The sequence below is a fragment of the Copadichromis virginalis genome, linkage group LG15, assembly GCF_057382275.1.
Source record: "Copadichromis virginalis isolate Kocher_CV1m ecotype Utaka linkage group LG15, C_Virginalis_male_GT1.1, whole genome shotgun sequence".
Classification (NCBI taxonomy): domain Eukaryota; kingdom Metazoa; phylum Chordata; class Actinopteri; order Cichliformes; family Cichlidae; genus Copadichromis; species Copadichromis virginalis.
The window spans coordinates 14,973,406-14,995,916 of record NC_140632.1 but is presented as its reverse complement, the minus strand read 5'-3'; the positions used below and the strand labels follow the sequence as shown (position 1 = coordinate 14,995,916).

The 22,511-nt window shown below is 39.2% G+C and overlaps 1 protein-coding gene across 8 annotated transcripts in view; it reads left to right on the top strand.

Moving 5' to 3' along the window:
* The window catches only part of gphnb (gephyrin b), a 110,530-nt gene that overhangs the window by 54,091 nt on the left and 33,928 nt on the right, over window positions 1-22,511 (top strand). For all 8 annotated transcript variants that reach the window (XM_085432133.1, XM_085432132.1, XM_085432131.1 and 5 more), the window contains exons 6-8: window positions 309-375; window positions 12,401-12,673; window positions 13,942-14,076. In XM_085432133.1, the coding sequence (XP_085288259.1) occupies window positions 309-375; window positions 12,401-12,673; window positions 13,942-14,076 (475 nt within the window). The remainder of the gene's footprint in view (window positions 1-308; window positions 376-12,400; window positions 12,674-13,941; window positions 14,077-22,511) is intronic.

The following is a 22,511-nucleotide window of genomic DNA, read 5'->3' as shown; positions in this document are numbered from 1 at the left end:
AAAGTGATTCCAAGTTCAGACTAAACTGCAGCTCAGCTAATGTTAAAATGTCCTGTGAATCTGACATTAAAATTACTGTATTTAGAAGTGTTCAAGGCAGGTAATTAGGCAGGTTTTTTTTAGTAGACCCTCTTTCCTCATGGTTAAGAAGACCATAACACTTTTTTATTTTTATCACTTGATTTAAGGAGATTTTGGTTTTACAGTGAAAGAAGAGCAGCACCCACATTTGTCACTATAATTGAGCGTATTTCTCACAGCACTTTGTTCCGCTGTATTCATTAAAACTTTCCCTTGTCTGTTTACAGACCTGTGTGTGGTATCCGAGGGAAGACACTTATTATTAACTTACCAGGAAGCAAGAAAGGTTCCCAGGTAGGAGACACCGCAAGCATCCATTACATGGATGTAAAAAAAACAAACACAAAAAAAAACAGACTCACCTGAAGTAAGAGAGGAACATTCATATTTATGTGGTTCAAATATATACTGTACATCACAATCTGTGTGAAAGCTTCCTAGAGTGAGACCGATACGGTTTTTAAAGCCAGTGCTGGCAGACGCAGAAACACCTTTAAAAGGTTTAGACACAAAAGGGGATGCCGAGTTGAGGGGTCCAAGTAGTCGGTGGTCTCTAGCTATTGAAGGCAACCAAGCAGGGTATGCAAACTTGAGAGGAGAATCACAGGCGGGCAGGGAAGCTGACAGTTTGCTGGCACACATATAGTCTAGCAGACAAAGAGAGCTGAATTACAAAAGTAAAAATCACAATAAGGACTAGGAAACAATAGAAGAGCCCACAGTTGATACTTGACAATTGAATTATTATACGTGAGAGCTGATTTCGGGGTGTGTGTGTGTGCGCGCGCACACCTGTCTCTCTGTCTGTCTTCCTGTCAGGTCAGTATGAATGGCCTGTTTAAGGTCATGCCAAAGGAACTCAATCAGAGTCCGAAAGTCCGAAATTTTAACTGGGGATTTTTTTGTTTTGTTTTGTATTGTTTTTTAGCCTTTTAAGCCCTATGCTGGTATGTTTTGGACTGTTGTTCTACTGCCCAAGTGCTCTTGAGCTTGCCAGACATTCTCCTTTTCTAGTAGAGAGCAGAATTTACGATTGCATTAAATATGGAAAATCGTCCAGGTTGTCATCAAAGTAGCCCCACTTCCACCACCATGTTTGATTGCTGGTATGATGTTCTTTCTATCAAATGCTGTGTTAGTTTTACTCCAGATGTAATGGGACTCAAACCTTCCACAAAGTTCAACAAGAATATTTTCCCAAAAGTCTTGGGGATCATCAAAATGATTTTTGGCAAATCAGGAAATAAAAACAGGAAGGAGGCAAACACTTTTTCACGTTTCATTATTTTTTTATTTATTTTTTTTACAGTATATACCCTGGTTTGGAGCAGGTTGTGTTCATTTTTACTTAAAAATGGGCTGCAAGCCTTCATTTACGCTATGCTTCTGTGCTATACAGATTCTCTGCTGAACACGTCTTTCATACATCCAAACTTTTAAGTCTTATTTTACCGACACCGCAGAATGAAGCACTCCTGCAAAGTCGCCGCAGCACAAACTGTAATACATCACTGTCACTGGAATTTGCATGCATTCTTTTTGTGATGCTGAAAATGCGTGAATATGTTTTTATGCTGATCCTAATGCCCTGCAAAGTCTTTTTTTCCACACTGTTGGAACTGTAGCATTTGTAGGCTAATATTTAATTTAAATTTGTTTTATCTGACCTGTAAAACCTAGTTGCTCCAGATCATTAGACCTGTTTGCATATGACATGTTTGCTTACTGCCAACCAACAAAACATATTGTAAAATATTTTAGTTAGTCCATGTAGAGTTAGAAATTTGGAGCTTAGTGAATTATTCTTGAACAGTTACTGTATCCAACTGTGTTTGTTTCAAATTTTAGGCAGACCTTTCTGTGCAAAATACCTCTTTTGAAACAAAGTAAAGAGCAGAGTTCATGGTAGTGCTTCTGGTTATTTATTGTTTTAGCTAGTTTGCTATGACCTGTTTGCCTGAACAGCATTAGCTTAATGTTGTAACACCTAAAGCTCATCTTATGTTGGATTCTGCACACTGTTGCATTTACTCATTACCCCTGTGCGTGTAAACACCAGGTGCACCATTTGTATATGGATTTGTTGTTGTATGGTGTAGTTGTGTGCCTCTGTCTGCTCGGTTTGAATGATTGATTACTTCTGTGCAGACTGATCTGCAGGTGGACTTTGGTGTTTGTGTTGTCATGGTAAGCCCACACTGATGTTTTAATGTTTCTATGTTTTGATTTGCTTTAATATAAAGGTTAGCGCATCTCTGGACAACATTACTTAAATGTCAAATGAGTGAAAATTGCAAATTGGGGACTCTATAAATTTTATCTCTGTGAGTAAGGCAAGGCAAGGCAAGTTTATTTGTATAGCACAATTCAACAACAAGGTGATTCAAAGTGCTTTACAGAGACATTAGAAACAAGAACAAATAAAAAGCATGATTTAAAATTGAATAAAACAAGCAAATAAACTAACTAACTAATTAACAAACAAACAAACAAACAACAGTATATAAAATCAAAACAGATAAAATTAGTGTAGACTGAGTAGTGGGTGAGACTTCATGTATAGCTGGCATCGTCTGTGCAAACTACTGGTAACCGCAGCAATCTGCTACCGAACGAATCAATCACTAGAAGGCTTTTGGTCCAGCATTAGATACCTCTTTGTGATCAAATTCACTTAATGACTGCAATCAGACACACCGACTAGGCAACCTGTGCAAGTGCCTTGTGATTGAAGTGGTCACCCAGAGCTTGAGGATATTGCATACTCATGTCCTGGATGTCACAAGGATGTTACTGTTCTACTTTTAACTTAGTGTAAATGAGCCATTACACTGATTGCATTACTTCTAAGTTGATAAGCAGAATCTTTACAAAGAGCTTCTAAGCAATGACAGGCTCCAAACTCATTAGAACTCAGAAACTCATTAAACTAGTAGTAAATACAACTGCAATCACTTATACAAAAGTCAGAAAACCTGTGATCACTGAAAGATAATCGAATACACCTGTGATTACTAGTAGGTCTATTTGCGTGAACATGAAAATGTCCTTTGTATACCAGAACTGTCTGAACTTTAGTTCTGTGGGTTGCATTAGCATGGCTCCACACGGAAAATAATTTCTAGAAAAGTCTGATTTTTAGACCTTACAAAGGACGGAAAAGGATGTAGGTGACTTGGTGAACAGATAAAAAGCAGGGGAAACAGGACAACAACAGTATGAGCAGTAAAAAAAACAAGCCATGGCGACACGGTGCAACTCGCTTCCTCTCTCTTTACCTCAAAAATGTACGATTAAAAGTTGCTAAATAAAAAGAAACTAGATAAATATTGGGAGCACATTCTTTGTCCACATGAGATAAAATTGTTTGGTTTATATGGGATCCAGCATGTTTGGTGCAAACCAGGGCACCAAACATGTTCACCAGAAATGAACAGTGCCAACAGTGACGCAATGAACCATTTTGCCCTGGCTTGCAAAACGGTTTAATGAATTAATTTGTGGGTTTGAGTTTATAACTTGTGCATGTGATTTCATATATGTGCTCATATTTGTTTATTTATCGCCTGTTGTTTTTTTGGGTTTTTTTCTCTCATAAGCAGAGAGTGCTTGCTAGCGCTGTCCTTAGACAGTAAACGCGACTAAGCTATTGAGGAAAAAACACCGCTTATATATTGTTTATCATGACTCTGGTTTTACGTGGCCTATCAACACAATTTAAAAACTGGTAAATCATCATGTTGTTGCTTTGTCTTTAAGTGGTCATGTGATTGGCTTACCACGACTACTTTATTCTTCCTCAGTCAAACAGCAGCACTCATGCGATCGTTTTGCCCCCTTAGCTCCAGGTGTTGTGCTAGACAGTGATCGTGATTACCGTCCGCAGGAGCGCGCGCAGCTGCTTGAAGCTGTAGCGCCCAGATTACTTACAGCTACTACCGTGCAACTGATATAAGATGCGGTAAGCTGAACACATCTTCAACCTTCTGTTTGTTGAAAAATAGTAACGGACAGCATTTTGTTGTTAGTAACTGTAACGGCATTGTAACAATAGAAATAGTAATTAGTTAGATTACTCGTTACTGAAAAAAGTAACACCGTTAGTTGCTTGTAACGCCGTTATTCCCATCACTGTACATGAATTTGTTTTCACCTACTGCTGTCTCCTTCTCGACCTTCTTCACCCTCTCCGCCTCGCTCACCTGCACATCTATCTCTGTCTCGTTACACGCCCGCATCTCCTGATCGATTTTAGTATTTCTTTCAATCAATTACACCACCTCTCCCCATCTGCTGCCATATTAGTGTCTCCCTGAACAACCTCCAGTTAAAGTTAACGGTACAGGAAGCCCATTGCGGGCTTTTATTACAATGATCTCCTGTCATAAAGATAACAGGGATGTCCAGCTGAGCCAGCCGGACGAAGCCCCTTGTGTCCAACTGTCAGCTGCATACCTTTTAGCTCCTCATTTAGTCTCTTTGGCCTCATTTATGCTGCAGATATAATCCAAAGCATGTCCATTTGCAGCATTTACATATCAAGTTTTCAGCTAAATACTTTAGATCTTTCTTTTTTTTGTACAGTGAATTATTAATATGTGTTGTTGATGCTTTAATTCTGTCTCCACTGTAAAGACACTTTGAAATAATGGTGATGAGAACATGGTTTTACCCTCAGAGCCAGTAAGCTGGTAGTCTTCTATGGACTGTGTTCTGTAACTGCTTTTTATAAATACATTCTGACTAAAGTAGAAATACTTTTGATATGAAAATGACATGAAAGGATGCTCCAGTGATTTGCCAGTGGTACTTTTTTTTTATTATGTTTCAATAATCACAAGACATGAAAAAACAGAAGCAGCAAACGCGCATTTGTTGACGTGAAGCTTGGAAATCGGTATCTTCCATGATGCCGCTCAGTAGCATGCTACTTTTGGACTCTTGTGACAACCTTGTTATCCTTCCTTCTGGGTGTAGTATTAACATTTTTGCTTAGGTATCATAATTTAGGCAACAGTGTTTTTCTTCTCACATCTAGTCTAATAGAAGCTTTATATGTTAGATTCAAACTGTAATTGATAGGAAACTGATCATTACCATATAACTGCAGGTTGCTGTTGCTCTCTCTTCGTGTTGGAGTGTGGAGACATGTTATGTATTCTCAAACGGTGCTACTTAAGTGCTACATAAAAGAATAACTTAGCAAAAGTTACACTACAGTTGGAAAGTGAACAATTTTATTTCTTTCATTTCATGCTGACTTCATCATTAAAATATATGCTAATAATATTGTTGGTAACAATGTTTCAAACCATAGTGAGAAAGGCATTTCTGCACAGTGCAATGACATTTTTGTCCAGTGGGCGAATTTTGTTTTAGTTTCTTACTGAAAGCAAAACCTGCAGAGCTGATGCAAATTAATTTAGCTTTATATCATTTCAACATGGATTTACACCTTCTTATTGTAGCCATACACTGTTTAACATTTTCACCTCTCATTTCTGACAACTAAACATTTGAATTCCTTTTTGCTTTATCTATGCGTGTACAGTCATGAGCACAGCCCATGATAGAATAGTCTTTCTAGCTGAGGCCTTACATTTGACTCAAGAATATCTGGTCTAGAAGATGCTTTGTAGTCGACTCAATATCTGCAAGGTGTCCTAGTCCTGTAGCTGCAAAACAAGCCCAAATCATCACCACTCAACCACCGTGATTGACAGAATGTGGTGTTTGTGCTGATATGTTGTGTTTGGATTTTACCAAATGTGGTGCCAAACATTTCTACTTTTTCTAATCTGTCCAAAGGAAATTGTTCGAGTTGTGCACAAGATTTGACTTTGTTGAAATCTTGTGGTGTGTCCAGATGCGACTTTACAAATCTAAGCCATGCTGCATGTTCTTTGTAGAGATTTTCTCCATTAGCATTTAACATGCTAACTGAGGCTTTAGAGTCTGAGATGAAGGCATTTTGTTTTTTGCAGTCTCTCAGCATTACACAGTCTGTTTTTGGAGTAATTTTGCTACCACTGTCTTTCACTTCTGGGAAGATTGTGGCATTATATTAACACACACCTGAATGATCCAGACAACCAAACTGCCAAAACCTCTACATTTGCTGGTTATAAATTAATGCATGGAAAATATGCAAAAGCTTTATTTTTCACACAGTGTATGTATGCATATTTCGAAGACTGGGTGTGTCCACTGTCCTGTACAGAAGTAATTACATTGTTGAACAATGTAACAATGTAACATTGTTGAACAATGTAATCACTTAGTGATGATGGGAAGGAAGAATTTCCTTTTAAAAGGAAGACCCTTCGGCAGACCAGACCAGATGGGGTGCTATGTATCAAGTCTGGTTGAGTGATGAAGGGAAAGAGAAGTGAAAAATGTTGCATGGATGTTGAACTTTCAGCTATCAGCCCCCTCACCTGTGGAAACAGCTCCCAGTTGTGGTTCAAGAGGCAGATAATCTCTCTACTTTTTAGATTATGCTTCAAACTTAAATTTTTTAACAGATTTTAGAGATGGAGCTGGATTAGGTGGCCCTGTATCATCCCTTACTTATGTTACTATATGCTCAGGCTGCTGAGGTCCCATCATACATTAAGATTATTTTCTCACCTCCACAAGTTTCTGCCATTATGCATTTGCAAGCCACCACTGGCTCCCATAGTTTATGTTTTGTCTTTGACTACCCATGCACTTCTTTTTTCACTTTTCTTTCTTTCATTCATCAACCAGACTTGATAGATGGCTCTCCATTCAGTCCTGTCTTCTGAACGGTTCTTCCTTTATAAAAACGGGGTTCTTCCTGGCCACCATCACCAAGTTTTATAATAAATATTAATCATTTATAGGCATTATAATATTTACTTACAGGGGCTTAATTGTCTAATTTTTGAAGAGGTTTTTTCAAAATGATTTGGGGAAATTAAGACTTTTGCAAGGCAAGCTGTTCAAGCATCCATTTCTTGTTAAGTAAACATAATTTTACACAATTCAAAGTCTGCAAGTCCAACTCAGTGTTAAAGCAGAAAGAAATAGGCCATTTGGTTTGTTTGCATGTGTGAGGCTATGGACAGCTTTCCTTTTAGGTTTTGTGAAAGAGAAGTGGTAGCAAAAAAGTGCCTGCAAGTTTCCAGACTAAAAGAATAAAATTACAAGATACACATGGAGTGAGATTTTCAGCCTATTTTCAGGACGTGACTCAAAAGTCAGTCCCCTCTTTAGAGTACATTTTTTCTACTGCTTTGGAGAGCTTTGACCACAGTTGTGTTTAGGTTCTGTCCTGTTGCCCTTTTAGTCTCTGTTCATTACGTCTCATTTACGTAATGAACATTGCATTTCTGTTTAATTTAATTCAGTGCTGGCACTTACCGATAACGAAGATAACATCAAGATAATAGTCCATGAGATCTTTAAGATCTCTCTGAATCTCTCTCTCTCCTCTACCCCAAAACTCTTTATCTCTTGAGATCTCATCCACTCTCATCTCACTCACTACTTTTCTCTCTCCTTCCATCTTCCTGTCATCCTTTCTCACCCTTTCTCAGAACAGCAATGCCTTCCCCTCTTCCTCCATGCCTCTTTCTCTCTCCTGCTCGTGTTTCTGATCTGTTGGTAGGGATTCTGCTCTTTAGTGTTCTTGACAGTTACTCTCCTCCAGGACAAAACAGAGAATAAGAGCAGAAAAAAACCACTCCTAATGTAGCTAAACAAAAGAAAGAAAGAAAAAATTCCCAGCATGTATTACAGTTTTTCTCAAATGTTAAAACACAAAAGCCAATCCTGTAACCCAAATGACCAGTAGTCTAAACACATTTACTAAATGTAGCCACCATATTCCAGTACCATAAACACATGTCACATGAAGACACAAGTCACAAAACACAACCCTCTGTACTCATAAATCTAAACACATTTTTCCTTGCTAAAACACATGTTGCAAAACAACTCTGCTCATATTCTCAAATGAAAGCCCATGTGATGCAAAATGCTTGCCACAGTCACCAATCTTTGAACACAGGGAACACACCTGGCATCATTCACTACACACAATGACTCAAAATTGAAGACACTTGTTGCTAATGCTGTACCCACATGTAAAAGCAAGTTCAGAGTGCACAGTATGCTGAAGGTTCCAAACAAACACAATGGATGAAGGCAGAGTCAGGGGAAGAGGAATTTGATGCAGAGGAGGGAGAAGAGCTGGCCCTGGAAGAAGAGGAGCAGGCCAATGAGGAAGAGGAGTTCAAATGAGAGGAGGAAGAGGAGCGACCAACGAGGAAGAGGAGAAGGCCAACATGGGAGAGGAGAAGGTCCAGGAGGGAGAGCAAGACAACCTCGCACCATCATTACGGACGAGATGCGAGCAACAGCTCAGCGACATGATGCCGCACAGTGATTGTGGTGTGTGTGTGGTGTGAATAACGTAAATACACTTCACACCCTGTTCATGTTTTCAAGATTACTGTTGTGTGCAATAGATTCTGTTTTTGCATTGAGTTGTGTTACAGTAGTGTACGTACATGCAGGATTTTCTATAGATTTATACTACTCATATGAAACTCACAAATCTAAATGCCTAATCCTCTGCAGAGATCTACGACGATCCGTTACTGTATAGTTTCTAAAATATGCATTGGCAGTTATGAAACAAAGAACCTTCTCACAAATTGAGCATTGTGTTTTCAATTGTTTTGCTGTAGTGTGTAATGCTGTGTATAGTGTTTACAGTTTTGACAGCTTCGAGCTGCTCTCTTGGTGTGGGAGTTTGAGTTTTGCAGTGGGAAGGTGTGGTTGTGTTTATGTAGCTTTAGAGAAGGGTGTTGTGTTTGGACATTGGGGGACCTGGTGGTAACGTTTGTGACATGTGTTTTAGCATTTGAGAAAAACTGTAAATGTGCAAAACTGTAAAGGATGAATATATCCAGGCTCTTGACACAATCCTCACTCATTCTTTAGTGGAGTCCATCCTCTGTACATCTCAAACCCACCCAGTCCTTCTCTCTGCATCCTCCAGACATGCTCAGATGTAGGCTTCAAACTCAGCAGCGAGAGACATAAACAGCCTTCATTTTGCTGAGGGGTTTTGGAGGAAAATGCACGCGAGAGATGGGGATGTAGGGTGTAAAGGTTAGCTTGCGGCTACGCAACAGGACAGACTAGCTTTCATCTACTGTTTTGAGTCCTCCTGCCTGGCTTTTTTGATGTTTATGCACATTGGTGCTGAGAATGCTGTCTCAGTAATGCATGAATTGCAGTTTAGATTTATGAAATTTGAATTCAGTCAAGCTGAGGTTAGCATTGTCAGATTTAATGCGGATTCCGATATGTACACATTAAAACAGACAGTGGAGTGGAAGAGTTGCCCCGAAAGCCCATTCACGGGCAGTGTAAAGTGTGGGGGCGATTAATAATGTATCTTCTCCATGCTTGAAATACACAGGAAGATAAATAATTTCACAGATTAGCTCTTGTCTTGGGAGTGAAGAGAATGGAGCGTTTAGCCGACGAGCCCACAGGCACATTGACACACACATACATGGAGACATTGGAGAAGGAAACTGGGATGGATGCAGAGAGGAAGTACCAGAGCAAAAGCCAATAGACGTGTAGCCAGGGAGAGGAACTGTGATTTCCTCAAATGAAATCTTTGTGCCTCAAACAGGTCGCACCTCTGTGTGTCATATGGTCAGTAGTTTGCACCCTAAAATCTCACAAACTGTATATTACGGAAATGCGTTCCTCACATGTTTAAGGCATGTTTTCTCCAGGAGCCTTCTGTCTGCGGGAATGTCAATGCATCACTTCCTGCACGTCTGTCATAACTATGATAATACGTTGCTCCCACCTTTTACCTAAATAAACTTTTACTCTCAGTACTGGGTGAAAGCCTTGAATCATCACTCAATTATTTATTTACTGTTGGGAAAATGGGGACTACGGGCAGGGAATTATTAAAAGATATGTGAACATACATGGACAAACAAGCAAAAAGTGAGTTTGTATAATTGTAGTGAGTTTGAAAGTCAATATTTGGTTTGACCATATTGAACTCTCTTATGCAAGTGTTCTTCTAATTTCTTTAATTAGTCTTCAGGATTAGTTTTCCAGGCTTCTTGAAGGACATTCAAAGCTTTTTTTTATGGATGTCGGCTACCTTTTGGTTTTTTCTCTGTCAAGATGATCTGACACTGCTTCAATAATGTTGAGGTTTGGGCTCCAGTGAGACCAGTCGATGACTAATAGTGCTCCATTGCATCTTTTTTTATCCAGGTATGCTTTTACTGCGTTGGCAGTGTGTTTGGGATCATTGTCATGCTGAAAATTAAGATTTTGCAAATCAAATACTTTACAGATATTATTACATGATGGATTAAATTTTCAAATTTAGATTATTTACTGCATAAGACCTGTTGCCCCTAATATTCAGTCAGTTCTTGAGTAATTTGGCATAACTCAGCCTTTTTTCCATGTTTCCCTTCCTTAAGAATGGCTGACAGCTTCCATTGAGGCCATTTGTGATGAAGCTTCAGGGAACAGTAGATGGATCCACTGAAGGGCCAGATGCATCTCTCAGGTCCTGGGTCAGGCACTTCTTGGATATTTTTCGTAGTTCTTAAGACCGTGGCTTTAAGATGCAGATTCCAGTTTCTTCAAATTTTAAAGGACAGAACAGGGCCAATTTTTGACTAAAAGTTATTTGGGAATCACCTTGTTGGTGTCCGACTGTGATATATTCAGTAATAATTGGCTAAATATACAATTTGAAAAAGGTTATTGCTAAGTTGGTTCATTGCTGGGTCTTCTCTTGAGTTAGATGGTTGTTTTATGCTTGTATAAATCATAGGCCAGTGTTAAACGGCTTAAGAAACAAAAAAATGGTCATGGACTGGACTGAAATGAGTGAAAAAGTAACTAATGTTCAGCGAAAAACTGGGAGACCTTCAGCAAGTTTGGAGAACTATTTCTCAAGACCACTTTGTATGTATGGCACCTTGGAAGCAAAAACTAAAGAAATGTAGGATGGCTTGAGACTTTTAAACAATATTGTAATATTCAGATTACAGAATACATGGCCCAAAATGTAGTTTGTAACGTATTCTGTTAAGTTACTTAATGTGAGTAACATATTCTGAATACTTTGGGTTACTTTACATATTGTCATACTTTTTACAACTACATGAATGTACTATTGCTGTGTGATTTATTACTGTGACTGAAGGCTACTCGCCACCTAGCTAACGTTGTTAGCTGGTGTTAGCTGAGGTTAGTTCATAGACCGCAGACTGCTAGTTGCAAATAATCCTCTGCAGTTCTGAAAGCAATACCAACTAGATCTTTAAATCTTAATATAAAATGAGTAACAGTAGGGTGGACATTAGGTAAGGCTGCGCTTTTTGCAGTGATCTCGTATAGAAAACTATGTCTTTACCAGTATTATGTTTTCTTCTGTCTTCTTTCAGAACTGCACATGATTATTTACAGCTAGCAGGTTGTAATGCACCACATAACCCAGGTACCTACCACAACCAAAACAAGGAGGTTTTAGTAAGCTAACATTAGTTTTTAGAAAAGAACTTACTTCCAGATGTTTCTTTAGGTTGGAGGTGGAGTCTTTTGACGCTGAGAGCAGCTTGGTTGCTGGCAAACAGTTGCATTGAGTTTGCATTGCACGCTCAGATTTCCTGTCAGAGCCTTTATTTGCATATTTGTTTGGGTTTCCGACAATGCATGGAATTACCAAAATTAGAGAGGGGATATGAAACAGGAAAAGACCGCAGTGTAATACATTTATTTCAACAAGGTAACAGTAACGGAATAAAGTTACTCATATTTTGTATTTTAAATACATATCACCGCTACATGTATTTCGTTACTCCCTAACACTGTTAATATTTAAGTTAATCTTTAACATTTTTATCATGTATTTTCTACATTAAAAGCCTCCAAGCCTAAGAACATCATGTTCACACTGTAATTTTGAGAATATTGGCAGTCCTGTATGACCTGGAAATGTTGCGTTTAACTAGCACTACTTCAATGTTGATTTAAAATTACAGGAAGAGAAAACGTAATCTAATTAGTGGGAAAAAAACAACATGGGTTTGAAAAACTGATACAGAAATGTGTGAAAGAGGTCAACTGTAAATCTGTTCTTTCACCGACAGAAAAGGTCCTTCGGGTTCAGGTCATAACACTCAAATGTGTTCAACCAACCTTCACTTTCTTCATGCTGGCAGCTATTAGATGAGATTGTGCCATGATTTAAACCCTCATTAGGACAACTGTGCTTAATCTGTTCCAGGAATGCTTCCAGTTCATCCTTCCAGCGCTGCCGCACGCCATCGACCTTCTTCGGGACGCAGTGGTGAAGGTAAAGGAGGCAGCAGACGAGCTGGAGGACTTGCCTTCACCACCACCGCCCCTCTCGCCACCTCCAAACAGTTCGCCACGCCGCCAGACAGAGGATAAAGGTGTGCAATGTGAGGAGGAAGATGAGGAAAAGAAGGACAGCGGTGTGGCGTCCACCGAGGACAGCTCCTCCTCCCACATAACCGCCGCATCCATTGCCGCCAAGGTACCAGGACAGAGAAGAGGAGAGGGGAGGCTTGGTTGTTCCATAAAAATGACATTTTTCTCAGATATGATTTCATCCATTTCATCGTCATTACGTGTTCACGTCATTCATAGAAGATAATGTTAAAGTAGTACTTTCAGCACCAGTAAATTGTTGAACATAATAACTGAATATAACAAAGCCTGTGCCAGTGAGATGTAATTATAAAAATTATGTAAATAGCAATTGCAAAGTATATTTTTCTGATCTTTCTTTGAAGTTGAGAGTTCAAATAGAAAACAGTTATGCACAATTGCTGCTCATCCAGGCAGATAAGATAGTGCCATGATATTTATTTTTTGCAGACACTCTATATGAACAATACTGGGCCATATTGCATCATCATTGAATTCACTTGTTTTCAGTCCCCTTGCCACAGGTGTGTAAAATAAAGCATCTAGCTATGTCTTTACAAGCCTTTGAGAAAGAATGGATCTTTCTAAAGATCTCTAAACCTCCTGTGGCATTAACATCAGCATTACAACACCAACTGTCCCTTCCCAGACGCCCTAACGCCCACTCACATCTTGTGTCAGTTGATCTCAATAAGTCACACGATTGGATGAGGCACAGTCTCACAATGGTTTCACCCGAAACCTCTGCTGATAATGACCCACACCCTTTTTCACACCTCGATGAGGTGCATGATCAATACTGGGTCAACAATCCTCTTAGGCGACAACTCATGCTAGCGCTTAAAAATTGGACTCTCCACCATTTAGTCTCAGAAATGAAGAAGCTTCTTGGATGAGACGTACAACGTAAAGAAGCTCCTCAGATAACTTTAACATATCATGGTGTTGTGACTGTCTGCCTTTGTGTTTGTGTGTGTGGGTTTGTGTATACTCTATGCATTCACATGTAACATCAAGTACGTCTCCATACTCCTCCAGTCTGCAGCCTGGACCCTGCTTAATGACTCCATTCTCAGTCTAACATCTCATCTCATTGTCCAGTCATAGATTGATCTTGGTAAGACTCCACCAAACAGCCACAATCAATGTTCTTTTTAAAAGGTCCAATTTTTCTCTAGCATTTTATTAAAAATGTTGAAAGACTTTGTCCTCACGGTCATGTTACATGTATATAGGTTTGTAGGAATTATTCATGCGCAGCTTTTTGAATTTTCAATGTCAGGATGTGTGCTATGGGTTCATGGTATGTGTGTGTATGTGCGTACGTGGTGTTTATATGCATGTGCGTTTGTGTTTGGGTGTATGTGATCTCAGATCCCAGATTCCATTATCTCGCGGGGTGTGCAGGTGTTGCCCAGGGACGCGGCCTCTCTCAGCACCACGCCCTCAGAGTCACCCCGTGCCCAGGCCACCTCCCGCCTCTCTACCGCTTCTTGTCCCACACCCAAAGTAAGTAAGCATACAGTACACCCAGTGGCACGCATCGGCATGTAATTACACTAGCAGGGAATCTAAAATGCTACGTTAACCATCAGCCGTATAAGGTTTGCAGCTCAGTTGTGAAGAGAACACATCTAGAAAAAAACAGACTTAAAGCAAGCGAGCGAACAATACCGGTAATCCTAAGCAAACTTGGAGGAACTTTACCAAAGCTGAGCTTTAGCTCTTGCTGCTCATGGAGTTATCATTCAGATAGAATTTTTGCTAGATAAGCTCAGCAGCTGTTTATAAAGCTGTTATATGAAACAGGATTGCTTTTCATGGAAAATGCAGCTATCTTTACAATCTATAGCTTAATTAACTTATTTAACAGTCACCCAAGCTCTGTTTAAAAGATCAAATGCTTTCTAGCACACGTTAATTCTGAGCCCGGTTCGTATAATCTATAAAAAATGTTTGGTAACCAACATAACTCTGGTTCTCTGAGAACCGAGTGAGGTATCTTACTGTGGGAAGTAAAACGGGGTCTGCTGGATTCTGCTGTGACTAGCTGCTGTCTGGCAACACGTGACTCTGTGGGAATTTGAAAAAGGTTGCATAGCAGCTAAATAAATCTGGTTTGTTCTTCGTTCTACATGTCTGGGTTTAAAATGCATCTTGAGGGTTCTCAAAGGACCACTTAGTGACATCACAGTAGCTGCATCCATCTTTGATATACAGTCCATGATTTTTTTGAACGTTAGTAGCAGCCAGTGAACATAGACAGAAATACACAAGAAGAAGAAAAATTGTGTACAATTTGATTCACAATATGTGCATGTAGAGGGGAAACTCGCTTGGAAAGAACGTTTTCGATGGTTCCTACATTGTTCAAAGCACTTTTCAAGGTTTCTTTGGTTAAGTACTTCCACTTTTTTATATTCAGGTTTTCCGCAAATTGTCTAATTTATTCTTAACGTTTAAGCCAAAATGACATACAGATATTAAAACTGGTATGAACACAGTAGTGACAGCTACTGAGCTTGAATGTCAGCAAGCTGCAGACATTGACTGAACTCTTGAAAAAGCTGGTAAGTAGATCTTGAATGTTTTTGTCAAGGTCAAGAGAAAACTCTAATGCTTTATGGTTGGTTCAGTTCCTAAAGCACCTCTAAATCTGATTGTAAATACTAATTGTAAATGTAATTCAACCCAAGCCCCAAATCAGATTGTGTACTTGGTTCTCACTGGGAGAGAAGTACAAGGACATGCACTTCCAGCAACACATATGCATGCTCACACAAACAAACAAAGGCCGCCCCTAGCCCATTTTTCCCTTCTGCTCAGCCCTACTGTTCGTCTCCCACAGCTCAGTTGTATTTGTCATGCCCTGACTCAAACATTTAATGCTTATAGACTTGTACAGGAATAGGAATACTGGACAAAACCAAGAGTTCATCATATTATTTCTTTTTAATATAGAGAGGAATATGTTTTCTTAAAATCTTTATTTTTTGCATCTTCCACAATTAAAATCTGATTATTAGTAAATGTGATGTTGTGTAAAATGATTATGTTGTGTAAACAGCGCACACACACTTCAATGACCGGTTTCAGTGTCACAGCATCATAAGTGTCTGTGTTTCTCTGTATGTTTTGTGTTTGCTTCTATGTGTTTTATATGTTTATGTGTGAGTGTGTTTATGGAGACAGCAGGTTGTGGTTTTTTATGCTTGGATGCTAACAGTATTATTTAGCAGGTTTCACTGCAGTTTTATGCACTTGCTCTGGGCTTGCTTTAATGGGATACTTGAACATGTCGTCTATATGTATTCCCATTTTTTTTTTCCCCTGGCATTGTCTCGTTGTGGCTATTTAACTGAACATTTGCACAATTCTTTGTGAAAAGACTGTTTTAACTGATCTCTCCTGCAGGTTTTTAAAATGCCAAATGGTGTCAAGTCTCTCTTTCTGTCTCTCTATTCTCTCTCTCTCACCTCATCTGTCAGTGTCGCGTCTCCGTGTGTCTCCCGGACAGCAGGCAGGTGCCATGGGAATAGATGAGTGGGGTTGCCATGGGAACAGAGGGATGGGATGTTAGCAAAGGAGGGAGGGCGGGTGCATAGATGGGTCATGCAACTGAGGAAGCAGCCATGAACAGTGCTCTCTCTTTCTGCTGTGCTGTGTTTGGGTGTACATGGAGTGGTGAAAGGTCAGACAGGCAATAAATCATTGCAAGTAATTTCTAACAGGCTTGTTAGATATGTAGATATTTAAAGATATTTGCAAGTATAAATAAGCAGCAAGATGTGAGGCAGTGAGAAGTTAGTCATGACATGGTGTAGTGAGTAAGGATTCTGTTAAATCTATTTGGTGAAAATGAATCTTGAAAATATTCATCCTCCCAAGAGGCCACTGAGCAAGGCACTGTAGGTCTGAGGTTAATAACTTTGAGAAGATGGTATGTGAATATCAGTTCTTTGGTGAAACACACTTCCTTGTCTCTGGGTTTTATTATTTTGTGTGTAAATATGAACACACTAGCGCTAAACTTAGAAATACAGTTTCTGATTCTCCTCTTTCTTTCGCTGACCCTAGAAAAGTTCCTAATGTTTTATCATTGCTTTATCATTCTTTTTTAACCTAAAAGGGCCCATAACTTACAAAATGAGTATTATGCTGTTATGAATAAAACTGAAAAACAATGATTGAAGCCGTAAGTCCATTAGGGAAATTGTTTTTCACTGTATTAAATCAGATGAGAGGGAGGGTAATTTACTTTGCTTTTCAGATATGCTTCAGATACGCTTATCACTTATGCACGGTCTATAGGTGTAATCCACACTTTACTCAGTTTTGTTGCGTTCCTCTCCAGATTTCCTCTTGCTCTGGTCCACAGCTTGTAGTGATCGCAGCCTATCCCGCTGATCACATTTAGAGAGCCAAGGTGTTTTTGACCTCGACTGAGCCACAGAGTGTGGAGCTGTAAATAATTGGACAGTGGGGAGCTTTAATGCTGCTGTTGGCTCCACTAATGCATCGAGGTAGCCCTCACCCCATTCCTTTCCCGCAACACCCAAGCACACATGTGTCTCCACCTTTCTTTGCGAATGACCCCATTTGAGTTATCGCCAGCTTGTCATGATCACATTCCGGCCATATTACTCAGGGTTTGTGTGTACTGTGCATGCCTGGGAATGTGTGTTTTTGTGAATGGCAGATAACAGGCAGTTAATGGCTTTTCTAGGTACAGCTTTTAGCTTGTTTAGATTCTGACATGAGCTTTTACCCAGCGACAAGCTGCCATATGTTCTTTGAAATTCCCACATTGCAAGCGGCTGCTGACAGTATGTACACACTGTCCCTAGAGCCACAGCCAGAATGGCTCTGTTCACTGATGCCTTTCATGTGCCACTGTGGGCTGTGTTAGTTTGTTAGCTAGGTCTTGTTGGCAAGGCTGTGTGGTTGCTTTAAGAAGAAAAGGTATGAAGTAGGTCTTAATCTTGTCACTGCCCGAGCTGCTGCTGCGTTTTCTATACATGCCAATCCGACACCTCAGCTCACAGAGCGAAACAGAAGCAAAAGGGCCACTTATTTTTTGCCAAATAGAAACGTGTATAAATCCACAGAGGTGGTGTGTTAGCACTTTAAGTTCAGGTCACATTTGTCAAGTTATGACACTATGCATGCAGTCTTATTTGTTTTTAAGGGGACAGCAAATGTGTTTGCAATAATGAAGTCACTTTTAAATGTGCACATCAACACCGTGTGTGTGAGTTTGGATCCTGCACGTATGGATTCGCTGCTAAGTATAAAGTCTGTGCGTAAGTGCAGCGTGTGGAACGAACTGATGGTCAGACCTGTGTGTCTGCTGCAGCACGGCAACTTGGAATGCACACAAACACTGCATGTAATAAATTTTGACTCGCATCCTCCAGACAGAAGGTGTCTGTGTTGCTCTCACACTCCCCACACAGCATACAGCTCAGGAGCAACTTTACAAACCATTCATGTAACCAGATTTCTGTCTCTGTCATACGGTTTCTTAGTTGCGCACACACGGAAAGATGCCACATGCACATGCACAAGATGTACGGAGAGTAGTTGTACCCTTCCACTCTTGTGAGCATTTAGTACAGTTACGTAATGGTGAGTTTGGATTAATGAACCATATGGGAGATAGGGCTTTGATTCAGAGGATGGCTGACAATGTGTGTGTGTGTGTGTGTGTTTTGCCAGTGTTTTCTGGGGTTGTGTCTCCTGTTCTTATTCTCACTTAAGTGGTTAGTTAGTTAGGTTTTTTATGTTCATTTGTATAAAGTTTGGGAGGTTTTTTTCTTGCTGTTATTTTGGTTTTTGTAAAGACATAGTCTCTTAAAATCCCTGGAGCTGTTGCTGTAACAAGTTGATATGTAAGTAGATTCTCTGTGTTTTATGCAGCAGTCACAGCAGGTTTCATTTCTGCATGAACATTTGGCTGAACTCAAAGTGTCTGAAATCATTTTTGTTTGATTTCTGGGTAGCATCACATTTGCTGCCAATATTGACTGGAAGCAATATCTGAAGCAATATCTAATGTAACCTTGATAATCCAGTATAATACTCCTCTCACTGATTCATCAGTCATCCAATAAAAGCGCTAAAATTCCCCAGTAAGGAAAGTATGAAGTGGTTAATGAGTATTTACTTCGTGGCTGCTCTTACTCTCATTTATTGATTACCTATCGGTAGATTGAGTTGAGTTGAGTTGTTCAAAACTCAGCACCAAAAACGAGGACGTAATATTTCATTTACATTGTGAGGTTGTTTTCTTGTTGGTAAAAGACTTTTATAATCACTGCCGTCTTTTGGCGCTATTGCCAGTAGTTCTTTATGGAATTGAATATTTTAGTATTGAATTAAAGTTTCACCTCCTTTTTAAAATAATACTCCTGCCTTAGAGTGGCTGCTGCCCTTACTGTACATCTACACTCCCCTTTCCATCAGACCTTTCGCCTTGATCGCCACGCATTTTCCAGAGCCAATATTATTTACCGTCAATATATTGTATACTGTTCCAAACATCCCATCAGCTTGTCAGATTTGAGCATTTATTTTGATTAAAATATTCAATGCTCTCACTTTCAGATGGTGCCTTTGCACAGGTGCTGGCTGAGCACCTAGAGGACACTGCCTCATTCCACCCTGGTCCTATAGCATTTTCTTTTTATTAGTGGTTTGATGTATGGCTTTGGAGCCAAAGCCAGGGCTTATGGAAATCACGTCCTCCTCTGCAATGTAGGACATGAGTCACTTTGCATCCCAAACCACTTCGGTAACCTTCACCGTGGATATTTGACATTCAGCTGACTGCTGCAGACCAACAGGGAATATTAATGTACACACGAATGCAATCAATTTAATTACAGTAAATTTAATTACCAGTTAACTGTTAGTTTGCCAATTGATCATGGAAAATGGGAAAGCATCTTCATCGAAGATTCAGAGAGGCAAATTTATGAAAGAAATAATGGGTCATTCAAACCAACACGAGCCTTCTGCTCAACCTTCTCCAATTTGCATAAAAGCTTTATGGTGCAAAGTTTATACATATAAAATTATTGGTGTGAAATTTCAGCTTCATATATTAAATAATTTTCATGATCACAAAAACAAAGGAAATTACATTTTCATTCAACTTTCTTGTTGTATTGAGCAAATATGACAAGTTTTACAACAAAAATAAAATTCTCAGAGTGTCTGTCAAAATAGAGTAAAAGTATGGATTTTCCAGACTCTAACTATAGCTCAGAAAATAATATAGTTAAATATGTGAGTAATATTCATTTTCAAGACCTGGGTCATTCGATTTTTACACCGTTTCCGCTCCATTATCTCTGATTTGTCCATAGCTGTCATTATCGTACCATCTAGAACAGTGTTATATTCAGATTATACCATCTATCAATATTTTTGTTTTTGTGGTACAACACAACTCGTCATATTAGCTTAAAATAGCACGAAATTTAAATGAAAGTGGGTTGGGTTTTTTTTTTTTCATTTTTGTGTCCTAAAAATTTCATGTTAAAAAGTATTCGACGTGCTTTATTTTACAGTATGAGATTTTATGAGAAATCCAACTATATATCATTCAGACATTGTCACTAGTTGTCTTTTGCTGTGTTAGTGTGTACTGTAATAGGGAACTTTGCAGGAGTGCTGGATGTTTTTTGGTTTGTTTGTTTTTTCATATTTTAACTAGCCAATATTCAGACTTTTTTATGTATCTAAATCACAGATTCTGATTCATTTTGAAGCTAAGAAAGACCAGTGAAAATTTCAGCCTTTTATATTTAAGAGTTTTTGAGATATGCGTGTTCAAACATTGCAGCAGATTTCAGTGTGGGGAAAAAAAGAAGCCTGAAAGTGGGGTCGACGTGCCATTTATATACTTATATATATATATATATATATATATAAGTATATATACTTTTTCTCTTGAAAAGTATTTGATATATGAAACTAAAATGATGGTCGAGCAGAAAATGTTCTAAAAATGAGCTGATTTGGGTTGGAATGAGTCTAATATTTATAAATTCATGTTTGATTAAAATTTTAAAATGACACATTTCTTATTTTTCTGACTTAATCATCAGCTGTTTGTTTGTTGCACTCATCTGAATTTTCCACACCTTTTTCCTTTTAGTGTAACTACTCTGATTTTGTTCTATTTTTGGGTAGCTCGGCTTTCAACAGTCTTGATAATCTGTCCCTTGCAAGAGTTTGACAGATGTCAAAATGCACGTTTTAACGTGATGTATAACATGAGCATGAAAAAAAGAATGCACATGCAGTTTGGCCTGGGCCTAGTCTGTACTCAGATCACAGCATCATCACTTGCAAATATGTAGTGACAGAGGATCACTGACAAACTGAAGTGATCTGTCAGCAGGACATGAATGATTTATGCCCTGGCTGTATGCGAATGCCCCATTATAGTGTCAGCTCAGCTGGCTCTATGCGTGACAGATCAATGATCTGTAAGCTTGTATGGCAGATTTCTCCTTCTGTAACCCTGAACAGGAGATATGACTCTTGACTGTCCAAAGGTAAGAGTTTGTGGTACAGTGTGGGTATGCAGGTGTTTCTCTGTGTGTCATCTACACTCAGTTTGGTACTGTGAAGATGAAGCCAGGTGTGTGTGTGCCTGGTTTTAGACCTTTAGCAGCAATAAGTTGAAGTAATTGTTTTCTGTGTGACTTTATCAGTCTCTCACATAATCTTGGCCCACTCTTCTTTACAACCTTGCTTTAGTTCATTCAGGTTTGTGCGTATTAGCTTATGCACAGCTCTGTTAAAGTCCTCATTTCAGTTGGTTTAGGGTCTAGACTTTGAGTGGGTCGTTGCAAAAACTTTATTCTGTACTTTTTCAGCCATTCTGCTGTTGATGTGCTGGTGCTGCCAATTTCACCCAGGTTTTAGCTGTTGAACAGATGGCCTCATATTGACTGTAGAATACGTTGGTATACAGAGGGGTTCATGCTCGACTCAATAAGTGCAAGGTGCCCAGTTCATCTGGCTGGAAAATGAGCCCAAACCACCATCCGCCGCTAATGTGCTGGATAGTCTCGTGGTTTGTTCAGATGCAATTTTGCAAAACTAAGCTGTGCTGGCATGTTTTTTGTTGTTGTTGTTGTTGTTGTTGTTGTTTTTTGGGGGGGGGGGGGTGTTTATTTGCTTGTTTGTTTTTTTGAGAGAAGCATCTTTCTCCCAAAAACCCTTGCAAACAAGCCATAGTTGATCAGTCTTTTTCTAATTATGCCGTCATAGACTTTAACATTTAACAAGCTAACCAAGGCCTGTAGAGTCTGATATGTAGCCTTGGATTGTTTGTTTGGGGTTGTTTTTGCATTTTTCTGAGCATTGCACAGTCTGACATTGACTTCAAGTGCATTTTGTTAGCAGCTTCTGACTTCTGCTTAACACCTTAATAACATATTGAAGCAGTAAAGCAATGCTTAGTACTCTACATGAGTGCAGAGAATCCTACATTATGAAAACATCTGTACCAGGCTGTAAGTGTGCTTCATTTTCTGTGCTGCAAAACTGAGCATTTTTAAAAAATGAGAATCTGTGTGTTTGTTGACGTTACAATGGGAGTCTCCTTCAAGTTGCACTGCAGTTTTTCGCATTTCTGCCTCGGCTTCATTTTTTAGTTCCCAGATATTGCCATTCGGTCATTAGCGCCTTTATCCAGTTCACGCAGTTACAAGATTCATTAAAAGGGTAATGTCAAAGAAAGTAAGAAAGAAAAAGCATAACTGAAAATGGCCTCAGTTCATTTTAATGTATGACAACTTAGAACAGAACGTGATTAAAACTCAAAGTAAAAGTGAAGTAAAAAAGTTAAAAATTCAGTTAAAGCCAGTTAAATGCGTATGGCTGTAGTTTTGTTTCAGATGAGGATAATATGCTGAGCATGCAGT